At 39.2% G+C, this 14,101-nt stretch overlaps 1 protein-coding gene across 1 annotated transcript in view; it reads left to right on the top strand.

The window, feature by feature from the left end:
* The window catches only part of LOC109235851 (keratin, type I cytoskeletal 15-like), a 22,798-nt gene extending 9,094 nt beyond the window's left edge, over positions 1 to 13,704 (top strand). The window contains exon 3 of the mRNA XM_019402099.1: positions 13,468 to 13,704. Within this exon, the coding sequence (XP_019257644.1) occupies positions 13,468 to 13,704 (237 nt within the window). The remainder of the gene's footprint in view (positions 1 to 13,467) is intronic.

The raw sequence follows: 14,101 nt of genomic DNA, 5'->3' as shown, positions 1-14,101 counted from the left end.
ACATTGGGGAGTGAATGCACCTAAGCAGTTAACCATTTCTATTATGCCTTTGCTTGGTTGCATGCGTCATCCCGGCTTTTCCTTATTTCTATGTGCCACTTCCTTTTTATTTTCCATTGTTCTTGCCGCTCTCTCTTTTGCATTTTCTCCCCTATTTTATTATTTGGTTACGGTCGAATCCTATGGAGATTGCCTACGTATCATGACCCCGCGTGAATCAGACCAAGCGTAGTTCGTGAAGAATAAATGTAAAGTAGAAGCAAACATATTTTGGGATTTTCAATTTTATTGATAGCAAATACGTCTATTACAAAGACTCGAAACTGACAGACTCTAATGCAGCAAAGAACTACAGACTCCACCACCCCTATTCTAGCTCAAACGAAAATACAGACTCAATCAACTGACTGACTTTTAAATAAAAAGAAATACAGACTCCAGTAGAACGGAAATACAGCCTCAAATGCCAAACTTTAGTAGAAAAAGCAATACAGACTCAAATGCCAAACTTTAGTAGAAAAAGCAATACAGACTCAAAAGACAATCATGAATACATTAAAGCTCCTGGTGCCCGCGGGACATCGTTCGGTCTCGCCGCGGGCCTATATGCAAGTTCCCCTTGAAGTCTGTCCAGGTCACTCATTATCTGCTTCACAAATATCATCACTGATGCAAAGAAGGTGGTACGGGTCATGTTCTCGCACATTTGGCATTTCCTAGTAATGGAGTGAGCAACGGTTAAGATTCTCTCTCTGATTCTGCCTTTTTCTTGAAGCAACCGCCCTATCTGTTGGGCCCTAGCCTCCAAAGTTTGCTCGGCTACCTGGTTTTGTTCCTGGAGTTGTTGCAAGTCCATTTCTAATTGTGCCAATGCCATATAGCAGTGCTCTCTTTCAACTTTGAATTCTTTTGCCTGTTTGATCATTCTGTTTTCTGTGGCAATGACCTTTTTCTTTAATCCTGTGACCTCATTATCGTATTCTTCTTTCAACTGCTTAACCATGCGGGCCCGTTCTTCCGCGTTTTTAGCCAATTGTTTCCGAACCCCAGCTAATTCCTTTTCCGCTTTGTTGAGGTCAAAACTGTAGTCATTCACTTTTTGCCTTAGATTTTCTATAAGCTTTGTATCTTTGGCACTTCTGACGGGATTTTCGGCCGCTAACTTCATCTTTTGGATTTGGGCTCGTAAGGCTTCATTCTCTTTGGCCAATTTTTTTCTCTCACCCTCATCAGCCGCGGCTTGCACGTTGTTTTCAAACTGGAGGTCTTGGACCTGTTTTTCCAATGCTCCTATGCAGGCCCTGTACTCATTTTCTTTAGCTAACCAAGCCCACTGTTCTTGCGATGATTCGGCAAACTCCCAGATGTGAGGTCTTTTAGCTGGCCTTTCATGCTCATATTCTCTCCTATACCAAGCAAGGTATCCTGGCGACACTTCGCCTTTGGCCCGATCCTGTATGCAAGTATCCGCTTTTAAGTATTGACATTCGTTCCAGATCTGGCGGACTCTTGCTTTAGGAAACTGTCCGTCAGGGCTAATCTCTACCACCTGAGCACTAAGATCGCCGTCTTTTGGCACTATTTGGCACCTCCCGAGTTTCCTTAAAACCCGATACGGGGCATAAGGCTGGATGCTCTTAAGACCCATCAAAAGGAAGTGCGGCCCCGTTGCTGGCATATATATGATTTCATCAACAGGCAACCATCCAAACGTCCACTCTATTTGACTAGCGGTGAGGGACCGAAAGTATGATGTCCAGCCCGTGAATCCCTCGGGCAAGCTGATCCCCTTAATCCTTGTGTAAAACTCTTCTATACATGTCTTCTTTGTAGACCCATAACTCAGGAATTGAGGACGACGGCACAAGTGTTCGGTCATCCACATTTGCAACAATAGATTGCACCCCTAGAAGAAGTCTTCCCCAGCTTTGCAGGCTGTAAAAGCGCGGAAGATTTCGGCTAATATCATGGGCGCAAGAGTGCTTTTGGCTTGAGTGAGTAGAGTGCTGACGACCCCGGCTATTTTTATGTCAATGTTTCCGTCTTTCCTTGGAAATACCACAAGCCCCAGAAAAACTACCATAAAAGCAAAACGTCTGTGCTCCTCCCATTTTTGGTGGTTCCCTTTGCTATATATCTTATTTTCCGGGTTGTTGAAACCTCCTATGTGGCCATATCTGTGATATATGAAGTGTAAAGTACAAAAGCCGTTTGTCAAATCTGCGTTGTGGACCGTCCTGCTTATTTTCAGTGAGTCTAAAAATCTGTCACAGCTACAGTTCTTGGGGCCACTAAGTACTTGTGCCTTAAAGGAACCTCATCTTTTCCGATGTAGCCGGCAATTTCGTCTAGTGCCGGGGTTAACTCAAAGTCCGAGAAATGGAAGACGTTATGTGCCGGGTCCCAACATGTGACCAATGCTCTGATGATGTCTCCCCGAGGCACAATATCCAACAAACCGGTAAGCCCTTTCAAATATTTTTTGACCTCATCTTGCCCTTCTCCTCCTAAGTCGTTCCACCACAGACGCAACTCCAAAGGGATTTTATGCATGATTGAAAAAGGTTCATTTTGAGTCGTGCTCATCCTGCCCATTTATTAAGGTGATTTAATCACTTATTTTGACCTAACAATCAAAAATGACACTATTTTTGTTCAAATTTCCAATTTAAAACAAATGGCCGGTTTTGCAGTTACGGCCTTTCAGCACTTCGGGGAGAAGTTTTTAAGGCTGTGCCTGCTAACCGTTGAAATTGACTCAGGGTGGCTGTTCTTGATAAAACAGCCTTCCGGCGCCCTTTTGGGGACATTCGGCTTATTTTAAACAAGAATGGCGGCACCCAACTTATTCATGACGAAATTAAAAATTATGTCATTTTTGGCTATTTTTGAAAAAGGAAGTTGGACCCGATGAGGGTTGCCTACGTATCTCACATCCGGTGAGAATCAAACCTGCGTAGTTCGGGCAAATAAAACTAACTGTTCTGAAAACAAGACTCTTTTTGTTTTTGTTTTTGTTGGCAAATACACTACTTCTGAAAGCAAGATTCTTTTTTATATTTTTTTTTTTCAGTGGCAAATAAACAAACTAATTTGAAAATAAAACTCTTTTTGGTTTTTCTTTTCCATTGGCAAACAAAACAAACTAAAAAAAAAACTTTTCTTCTTGTTCTTTTGTTTTCTCAAAAATCCGGCAGCATTTCGGCACTACTTGGACATTGGTTTTTCTAATATAGGCAATTAACTCTCTACACTGCTATCTTCTCTTTTTCTCTTTTTGTTTTTTTTGTTTCAATTTTTCCCAGATATTCAAAGCCGGTCAGCATGCGAGTCCAAAACAGATAAATGCACAAGTAGGATGCATCAGGATGGTCCATTATTCCGGGTACACCTGTCCTAGACGGACCCAACCCCTGTGTTGAGCCCCCTAAGTCAAAATGCACGTGATGCGAATAAGCTTTCCTACTAGGGGTCCGGCATGAAGTCAAGTTATTCTAGGTTCAAAACCTGGGTATAGGTTCTAGACCGTGTACCCGAGCGGACAACTCGAGTCGAGGAGGGGGCTACGTACCGGGGACCTGCGGGATCGTCTGGCTTAGTAACTTGTCCGGCCTCTTTCTTATTTCAAGGTATGACACTCTTTCTTAGTAACTTGTCCGGCTTAGAGGGTTTCAGCACAGTTTATATACAGTTCAGATAATATCAAAGCGGTAAAGCATTTAGCACATTTAGCAGGAAACATGTAAGAAAATCAGATAAAGCCAAACATAACAATTATTCTAAGCTCGAATTCTTAAACCCTGAACCGAAGTTCTGGGTTTGTTTCCCCAGTAGAGTCGCCAGAGCTATCACACCTCCTTTATCCTACACCCGCAAGAGCGTGAAGGAGTTTTTTCCAAATAAAGGACAATCGGAACAGGATTCATTATTTATTAAGGTTCAGAGTCGCCACTTGGGAGATTAATGGTGTCCCAGGTCACCGGTTGAATCCCCATCCGAGGAAAATATGACTCTGTTTAACAGTCCGCGATCCTGAAATCCGAGTAAGGAATTCTGTTAACCCGGGAGAAGGTGTTAGGCATTCCCGGATTCCGTGGTTCTAGCACGGTCGCTCAACTGTCATATTTGGCTTATTTACTTGGTTTTAGTACATGTTTTAACCCAGATGCTTTTAACTTTGAACCACTTTTATTATTATTATTTTGAGAGAATCGTAACGTCGTGAAAATATGTCTCGAATCGCGTCACATAAATGCACCCGCAATTTTTGACATGTTTCGACTTCGTTGAGATTTGGATTTGGGTCACATAAATGTGCACCCGTATTTAAGAAAATAAGATTATTAAAAACGCGCCTAAAGTGACTAACGCGTTATTATCTTTGGGGAGAGCCGTGAAATTCACTAAACGACCCATCCCGGAGTCTAGGTATTTTAATTCAACCATTTATTGAGGGCCCCGCAATATATGTTTTGTTCGGCGAGGCTCGTCTCATTTGTTATTTTAAGGCCAACCCTAATGTAACTATGATTTTCTATTTTACTTCGTCTCTAATAATAAAAGAAGAAACCCTAATTATTTATTATTGTTTAAAAGCTACTATATTAATTATCGTCACTAAATGGACATCATCGGAATCAGCCCAGAACAGCCGTTAGCATAATGGGCTTCGAGGCCAGCCCACAAAATGAGAATTGTGTCATCCCTGTTAATGTGAGTTACTTAACATTTGGGCCTCAGCACTAGTAAGAGACCGGACCAGTAGGAAATGCCCTCAGCGTTTTGGGCTTATGACTGGCCCAACAAATATGTGGACGGATACGCCTTGAGACCTCAGATCTCAGGGCCAGCTCGATGCCCAGTCCCAATGGGATTCCAATTTCCAGCACTGAACCCCGAACAAACACAAAGAAGCACAGATCTAACAAGTCATACCACGCGAATTTGAAACAAGACGCTAATAAATGAAGAACATTAGATGATCAATATGATATTTGTGCGTTTGAACAACTGATTCCACAATGAGCTAAACACAAAGATCTAATAATATCCAAAATGAAGCTAGATTATACGCAAAATGTAATTACTAATTCTGAATGGAACTACTGGACTGCTAGACTAGAGTAAATCACGATTTCCAGTCCAATTACGTTGATACAAATGTCAACTCATAACCAAGCATAATGACCTTATTCAAATCACAAACAGATGACTATTAGACAGATGACTTCGTCTTTCAGATCAAAGGACTATTAGACCTATTCGAATTCACGTGAAGTCCTACTTCAATTACAAACTTACATGCTGTATAGAATAATCTATGTGCAAACAATAAGTGTCCAGTTTTTAATTACAATGTGTTCAAGAGGGAAAATGATAGAAACATCCTACAAATACAGAGAACTATTGAATGAAACTGCAATTCTAATGCACAAGCATACATGTAAATGTAACCGATCTTCTAATCCTCTTATTTTCTTCTTCAAATCAGCCTTTCAGCAGTACATAGGGATTCTAGAGAAGTATGTACCTGGAAATGTGTCGAAAAATAAGAAAATGAAGGATCAGCAGCAGTAAGCAACATGCAACAGCTACCAGAATTCCAGAAATGAACTCAAACAAAGCCCAGAATGAATTGTAGAAGAGCAGCAACAGTAAACACCCAAACTAACTTGAACAAACCAAACAAATTCGAAATCAACCAATACAACCTCTGAAACTTCAGCAACCAGTACACAAACTCTTCAAATCATTTTTATCTAGGCTAGGGCTCGAATTAACAGCTGAACTTGCAATTGATCTAAGGAATATCAATAGAACAGTAATTTTTATGAAGTTTTCTGTTGTTTTCTTTTTGTTTTTGGTTTTGGAGAACTAGATCTAGAATTTTTTGATTTGAAATTCAAATCTTCAGCTAGTGAAGACTTGTGGAAATCTGGGGGGAGTTTTCAGATTGTGAAACTTGGAAAAGAAGGCAAGGGGGCTGCCTTTTATAGGAAAATTTCAGGGGGAAGCTTCTAGATTTCACTCACACTTTTTCCCCCTCTTTTATTTTCAGATTTTATTCATTAGTCCTAAAGTTTTGACTTGTTGCCTAAGTTATTACCCTATGTTATTGAAATTTCACTTTGCAACACCATCTAGAAGGCTCCATAGATTTCTATTTCAGTTTACTAAATATTCTCTTGTCAATAATGCCTAAATTACCCTTTATGTATCTGAAAATTAATAGATCAAACCAAACCAACCCCCTTCCTACCCTAGTAGCTGGTCAAGAACTAACCACGGCTAAATGAAGTTCTGTCCTTATCCTAGAAAAAAAATTAAGCTAATTAAACAATCCTGAAATTAAGTCTAAGAATCCAGTAGGCCTGTAATCAAGCAAATTGAAACTAAATCATATTACCAAAAGATGCTCATGAATCAACACAAAATCGAACTGGAAAAGAAAATCAAAAACAAGAACAATCAAAACAAAATTTAATCAAAACCTAAACACTCTAAATCACTTAATCATAATCACACACAAAATCAAACTAAGAAGAAAAGGAAATCAAAATAGAACGGAATTAAATCAACACTAAGATGCAAACAGAATTGATTACAACCCTAAAACCTCTGAATTAATTAATCTAAAGAAGAAGAAACTTACTAATTCTTGGACCTAAAAACTCGACGAACACAGGTTCTAATCGACCGCTTTGGATCTTTGAAGCTCAAGCTTGAATCGACATTGTGGACCACTTCGAAGGAAATCAATGACCTATGAGGCATGAGGAAGGCACAAGGGTCACGGAGTGTTGTTTTTGAGCGATTTGGAAGTGGCGCCTCCGTAGGCGGCGGAGGTGGCGTCCACAGTTTCGGATATTCGAGGAGAAAGGCTGGGATTCGAGTAAAGACAGACGGGGATTTGAGAAGAGGAGGCTAATAGAACCCAGGGTGCTATTTTAAAGTGATTTGGGAGGTGGCGCCGCCGTGCACGGCGGTGGCGGCGCCTAGGGTTTGGTAAACTTGAGGCGTTCCAGCGGTGTTTGAAGAAAAAGGGCAACGGATCTACGATGAGGAGGAGGAGAAGAATAAGTGGTGAATTTTTGGGTGCCATTGGAGGTTGGCCGCCGTCGTGGGGCGATTTCCGGCGGCAGCGTTAGGGCGGAGGGTGACGGTGACGGGAAAGGGTAGGGGAGATACGAGGAAGGAGGGTTATGTCTAGGGTTTGTTTGGTATTTTAGGACACTTTTATTAATTGTGTTAAGTGAACCCAGAGCATTAGATTAGGGCGGATGAACGGCTTGGATTGAGTGGCTATAAACGACGCCGTTTTGGGCGTCTCTGGACAGGATCATGGGTTGGGTTGGGCTGTCTTGACCGGGTTTGAGGGGTTGATTGGGCTAGAGTTGGATTTGGCCCAATACAAACTGGTCTGATTCTTTATTAATTCACTCTTTCATTTGTTTTGTTTTTTTTTATTTATTTGTTTTATATATTTCTTTGCAAAATTAAAACTAACAAGACCTATTTTAACTCCATTTAGACTAATTAATTTTCTAAAAATAAACTAAATCCTAATTTTAAAGGAAATTAAACAAAAAGTGAAATTAAAAGAACAAAAAATGTAAGAGATTTATTTTTTGTTGTTTTTCCTCTTATTTTAGTAATATTAATTAACTAGCAAAACTAAAAATATAAAATTCTAAATGCAAATGCACTATTTTTGTAACCTTTTTATGAATTATGGCAACTAAAAATGCACACAAAAATACAAACAAGACACAAAATCATGCAATTACTTCAAAAATTCAAATAGTAAAAGAAAAAATTCTACTTCTAATGAATTTTATAGGAGTAGTTTAAGCGTGGCAAAAATCACGTGCTCACAAGGCAATATTGCATTATTATTACGCAGTTATTGAAAAAGAAGACGAGTAAAGGGCGGCGGTGAACTGTAATTGTGAAAAGATTGGAAAATCTGACTAAAGAAGGTGATAGCCCTGTAGATTTGTCCCTATGGTTCAATCCTTCCTAGTAAAATGGGGCGTGTTCGAATTCTGATCGCTTTTACACGAGAAAGGGGGACCACCCTCTAGGCCTATGTATTCCTCAATGACTGATAGCGTACAAGTACTGTGAGGGAAAGGTGAAAAGAACCCTATTTAGGGAGTGCAATAGAGAACTTTAGATCCAATGTGAACAATCAGTCGAAGGAGCGGAGCTTAGAGCCTTTACTTTATGTAAAGCTCACTCACTCTAACGGCGTACCTTTTGCATGATGGGTCAGTGAGGAAACGGGAATAGCGACTTAATCCATTAGGTGTAGGCGCTTTCCAGAGGTGGAATCTTCTAGTTCTTCCTATTTGATCCGAAACAGATCAATCTAGCCATGAGCAAGTTAAAGAGAGCTCTAACAGGACTTGGAGGACCGAACCCACGTATGTGGAAAACTACAAGGATGACATATGGCTTGGGGTGAAAGGCTAACCAAGATCGGTTATAGATGGTTTTTCGCGAAATCTATTTCAGTAGTGCGTATGATGTCAATGGCCCAAGGTAGGGCACTCAATGGGCTAGGGTGGCCTCATTTCACCTTACCAACCCCAGGGAAACTCTGAATACAAGCCTCGATCATTTGTACAGATAGACTTTTTGGGTGCTATGATCCAAAGTCGAGATACTGGAAATCCCGTTGAGTTCTTACGTTTTCATGTTGATAACTCAATTCATTCGATTACTACAGGGATTAACCCAATCCGGAATATGAACCATAAAAGAAAATACCTATTAAACCGATCACAAGAATACCAGTTACAGTACCTATTATCCAAAGAGGAATCCTTCCAGTAGTATCGGCCATTTACCCCACTTCTCTCTTGATTTCATCAAGTGGTCATGCTATAGACATAAAGAGTCATGGATAATTAAATTATGAGATGCTTCTGAATGATGTAAGAGAATCTTATTTATTTTCTTTGGTTTTGTTAATTGAAGAAATTATTGAAAAATAAAAAAGCGATTACCAAAATGAGTAATAACCCCCTGTAGAGACTGGTACGATTCAATTCAACATTTTGTTCATTCGGGTTTGATTGTGTCGTAGCTGTATAATTCGGGTTAAGTTTATCGTTGGATGAACTGCATTGTTGATATTGATCCCAAAAAAACCACAGTAGGTACAGCTAGGGCATGAACAGCCAATCGTCGTACTGTAAGAATTGGGTAGGTTCGATCTATAGTCATTAGGGCCTCCTAAAATGATCTATTAAATTCATCAAGTTGTTCCAAAGGATCAAAACAGCTGGTTATTAATGGAATTCCTTGTCGGCTTTCTGTAAAATACTCATTTGGTTGAGGGCTTCCAAACACATCGTAAGCTAAATCGGTGCTGACAAATAACCAACCCGGAATGAATAGGGAAGGTATATTAATGTTGTGAATGACCCAGTATCGAATACTGGTAATACTATCAGCAAACGAACGTTCTCTTGTGCTTTCAGACAACCTGAACTCCACATATTCTTGTACAGTCAAAGAGGATCGATTCCGTAAAAGTGAGATCAGTAAATGACAATTCACTGAAATTGTATCTTTGTGAGATCATCAATATTGTACCAAGGGCGTCTTGAGAGTATACTGAATTAGTATAGCTATCCTTCTTCTGATACAACAAGGCAATTTGAATTAGTATCAAAAGTAAGTACTAAATAATTTCTTTTTTCCTTTACTTGTTGATGTAAAATCATCTTCCATTCAACAGATTATTCTTTCAATTCAATGAAAGAGATTCTTATATACCGTAGATGCGAGATATAGCAATTTTCCTTTCGTAGTTGTGGAAGCAGTTTTGTTGTCGGAATCCTTTTTTCTAAAGAAGAAGTTAATGGTCGAGTTACAAATAAGAGTAGTAGATCATATTCGGAGAAGCAAAAATAAAAAAAATAATTGGAATCCATAATTGTGGATCTCGATCCAAAGGTTCTTTCTTGATCTAGCTACAAGGATAGGGCAGTATGGAAAGAAAAATTGTGGAACCTAATAGAAAGTACTACTAGTTGGACCAAAAAAAAAGTTTTTTAAGCGATTGTGTGATAACTTTTTCATCTTCTCAATCATTCAAGATATTATGTGAATTAATATATTACTAAATCTAATGAGTTAAACTTAAATTGTAATAAAAAGAAAAAGTTTTTTAGTTTGATAAGGTAACTGTTCGCTTTAAAATCGAAAATGGATTCGATACAATTCAGCAGAATCAAAGAAATGATCAAAATATAAATGATTTTAGCATTTTATTCTATAAAAATTCAAGTTTCATTCTTGAATGAAGTTAGATGATACCGCTCTTATTAGTTTAATAGTTTACCCAAGAGTTACTCAATGAATTGGTAGATTGGAATTGAGGGATGGATAGATGTTACAGATGATGAATCAATTTCTTTTATATGTCTGTCACCTTATCTTTGTTAGTGTTGTCTACCTATAATGATAGATGAATCAAAAAAAATTCATTCAACTTCTTCTTTCAATTAAAATTGAGTTATTTTGCCTATCCTCATATTTGAAAAAATGAAAACTTAGGTAAGTGCTTTCTAAACATATGTATAAAAAAATATCTTTCATTTAATTTATCCCTTTCATGCTTACTATAACCAGTTATGTCGATTTTCTATTAGCGGTTTTAACTAGAACCTCAGCTATATTTATTGGACTGAGCAAGATACGACTTATTTAAACTGAATATTTAAAATAAACAATTCATCAAAAAAAATCTTTCTGTGGGATTACATGTATTCTATATTTACTTACGTTACGTTGTAGGTTAGGAGGTAGTTGAGTCTTTCCTTACTTCGTGTCATTAAGAGACTAGTATAGTAGCTTTTTTGTCTGAGATAGCTAGTGGCAATGTTGTGTCTTACTATTTCGCCTCACAGTGCAGGACCTATTTACTAGCTATCGTTTTTGCTTTGTATCTTTCTTCTGGATTTCATGTTGTTCCTATTTTTCCTATGATTTATGTGGTGATACTAATATTGTCTCCTTTTGTCTTTTTGTTTTCTTGAGCCGAGGGTCTTTCGGAAACAGCCTCTCTACTCCTTCGGGGTAGGGGTAAGGTCTGAGTACACACTACCCTCCCCGGACCCCATTAGTGGGATTTTACTGGGTTGTTGTTGTTGTTATCATTGAGATTCATGTCAATTCAGATTAATATTTAGGTATTGATATTACCTCCTTTTTTTCTCCTTTCAAACAAAGAAAAATGATTGAAGTTTTTCTATTTGGAATCGTGTTAGGTCTAACTCCTATTACTTTGGTTGTATTATTCCTAACTACATATTTACAATACATGGATGGTGATCAACTAGACCTTTGATTAATTAACATCTCTTTTTTTTATTAACCTCCTCCTTTCTTTAATTCACAGGCACAGGAGATCAAATTTCGATGGTTGTGAAAGTTACTAAATAAATCTATTTCATTCTAATTCGATATAAGAAGAAGAAAACCACGCTTTGTAGGATTTGAACCTACGACATCGGGTTTTGGAGATCCACATTCTATCGAACTGAACTAAGAGCGCTTTCTTGTCACACTAGATACGACTGTAAAGAAAAAGGATTCTTTTTGTATCCCCAATACATCTTGCATGCATATAGTCTCATAAAATGAAAATCTGTATATACAATTTGAATAGATCTCAATGGATCCCTCGTTACTGCCCAGCGGAGAAGAATAGGTAGGGATGACATGATTTGAACCCGTGACATTTTTTACCCTAAACAAAGGCGCTACCAAACTACGCTACATCCCTTTCAATTGGTCTACAACAGTGTCATTGTAGAGAATCCATACCCACCACTCTCCCTGTAGGTCGATCCTCCTTTTCAGTCGCCTTCTACATCGTTATTTTTTCCATAGATATCTAATTTATCTTCCCATTTATTATTTTTTGGTCTTTATTGATTTATATACTCATCATCATCCCGCCTCTCCTACCAATGCTTACTTACGACTAAGCAAGAAAAAGGGTTCTAAATAAGAAGCCCTTTAAATAAGCGAGGCTTTCCTAGTAGAAAGATTTGCATGCAACAGAGATCCCAATTCTGTGTATCCGGTTAAGCAAGCCCTGCTCGCCAGCTTCCACCCAGAAAAAAAGGTGAGCACCTAGCACGAAAGGTTGATTTACTAAGTAAGATAAGGCAAGAATCAAGGGCGTAGCAGCTGCGCGAAGTTACGCCTTAGCGCATCCATTTTCTTGCTCGTTACCGTTGTTTTTTGATTTTTGAAAGAAGGGGTGGATCTTGAAGAAGCGAAGCGATCCTAGAGGATCAGCCTATTACATTTTTTCAAGCCCCTTTGATATGTTATTAGTCAAGCACTAGCGCCCCTTTAGAGTAAGTCTTTTCCATTATTAATAAAATCGAAAGAAACAAAACAAAACAGTATTTCGTATAGATCGAGACTTGTAGCATGATTCTTTAATCATTCCATACTGGGAAGAATTGCAGGAAATCGTTCGATAACACTTCTTCCTATTTCTTTCTCAATAATATCAGACGATCAAGACAATTCCGGTGAAACTCTTTCATTTCATAGAAGTGAATTCTTATCCTTACGAAGCAAATAACATTTCCTATTGATTTATCCCCTAGACTGGATATTCTGATTCGAAATTATCCGTCGCTACGTTGTTCCCGAGGACTAGCAAAATTGAAATAACAAAATTCGTGGGTCATCTCAATGGGTTCAGAAACCACACATTTCTCTGGATCATCATAGCGTACTTCCACATATCCACTCAGAGAAAGGTCTTTTTGTAATGGATGACCTTCGAAACCAAAATCTGTTTATATACGGCGTAGGTCCAGATGATTGATGGAAGAAACACCAAACATATCCCAAGCTTCTGCTCCCACCGGCCAGCTGGTGGAAATAGACTGACTACCAGATGCAGCCTCCTCCATCCATCGGCACATCCGCCCCAGATGCACGCTTAGCCACATTGTTCATCTTGAAAGGGAGTCGCGAGGTGTTGTCTTGTCAAGCCCAAGGTTCGTTCTACTTGTGTAAAGTTTCTGCCATTTACATGTCTTGTTGGGGGGTCTTCTTGCAACGATCTTTATTTCTTCATGAATGGTGTCGGTCAATTTGTGTATAGGCCATCTCGGTCCAGTTTAGAATTTACCTCTCTTTTGAATCCCGCTTCCTTGTTAGCTGGGAACCCCCTCCTCTATGAAGTAGAGAACGATTGATCGAAGATTGAGAAGATAGAAGAAGATCTTTTAAGCATCGGTTGCAACATCGAATGAGACTTATCCAGGGAGCAAAGACTTCGGTTGTCTTTCGTCTTTAAAGAAGTCAAACGCAACCTAGAAAGAGGCTACAAAGTGGTCGAGGGTTGAGTGAGGGCCAGTGGTTGTGTCGCAAATATTGAATCACATGTGTTGGATATCCCTGCTTCTTTGAATCTTTTACTAGGTAGGCCATGTAACCATGCCTTTGGGTGCTCTTCCTTCTTCGTTACAACAAAAGAGCAAGATGCAAGGAGATGGGGAACTTCTTACTATCCATGGAGATGCCTATAGGGAGACAGTTTTCTTCGAGGTGAAGGATGACAATGCAGGATTTAATCTAACCGGGTTCCAATTTGTTAATGCTATAGAAAGGGTGCCCCTTTCTTTTTATCCTATGCAAATCAATACGTGGCTCATATAGAGATGGGACATTCCCTGGACTTGGCTTGGGGAAGAAAGAGCAAGGGGTCACCTAACTTTGTAAATCACAAGGCAACTTATAGGCTGGGTTATGTTCCAACTGAAGAAGACAAGGCAGCCGAGGTAGATGGGCGAAAGAGAGAAAAGGGTTTGGCCCCATATCCCAAAACTCTCATTCAAAGGCGTAAATGGGTTTCTCACAATCAGCTCGAGGTGGGTTAGTTATCAGGATATCCTGAGAAGTTTATCCCCATTCTCTAAGCCTTTTGGATATCCTCCCTTTCTTCAATCTAGTTTATTTAAGCGGGCTATTCCCCGGAAATGCCATTCCTTTTTTGTTGGGGGTCACAATCTTCCTTATTTGGTCAATTCCTGCATAAAGGTTGGGCTGGGCAATA

This window comes from Nicotiana attenuata, chromosome 12, assembly GCF_001879085.1.
Source record: "Nicotiana attenuata strain UT chromosome 12, NIATTr2, whole genome shotgun sequence".
NCBI classification, from domain to species: Eukaryota; Viridiplantae; Streptophyta; class Magnoliopsida; order Solanales; family Solanaceae; genus Nicotiana; species Nicotiana attenuata.
This window is presented reverse-complemented; position numbering and strand designations above follow the sequence as displayed.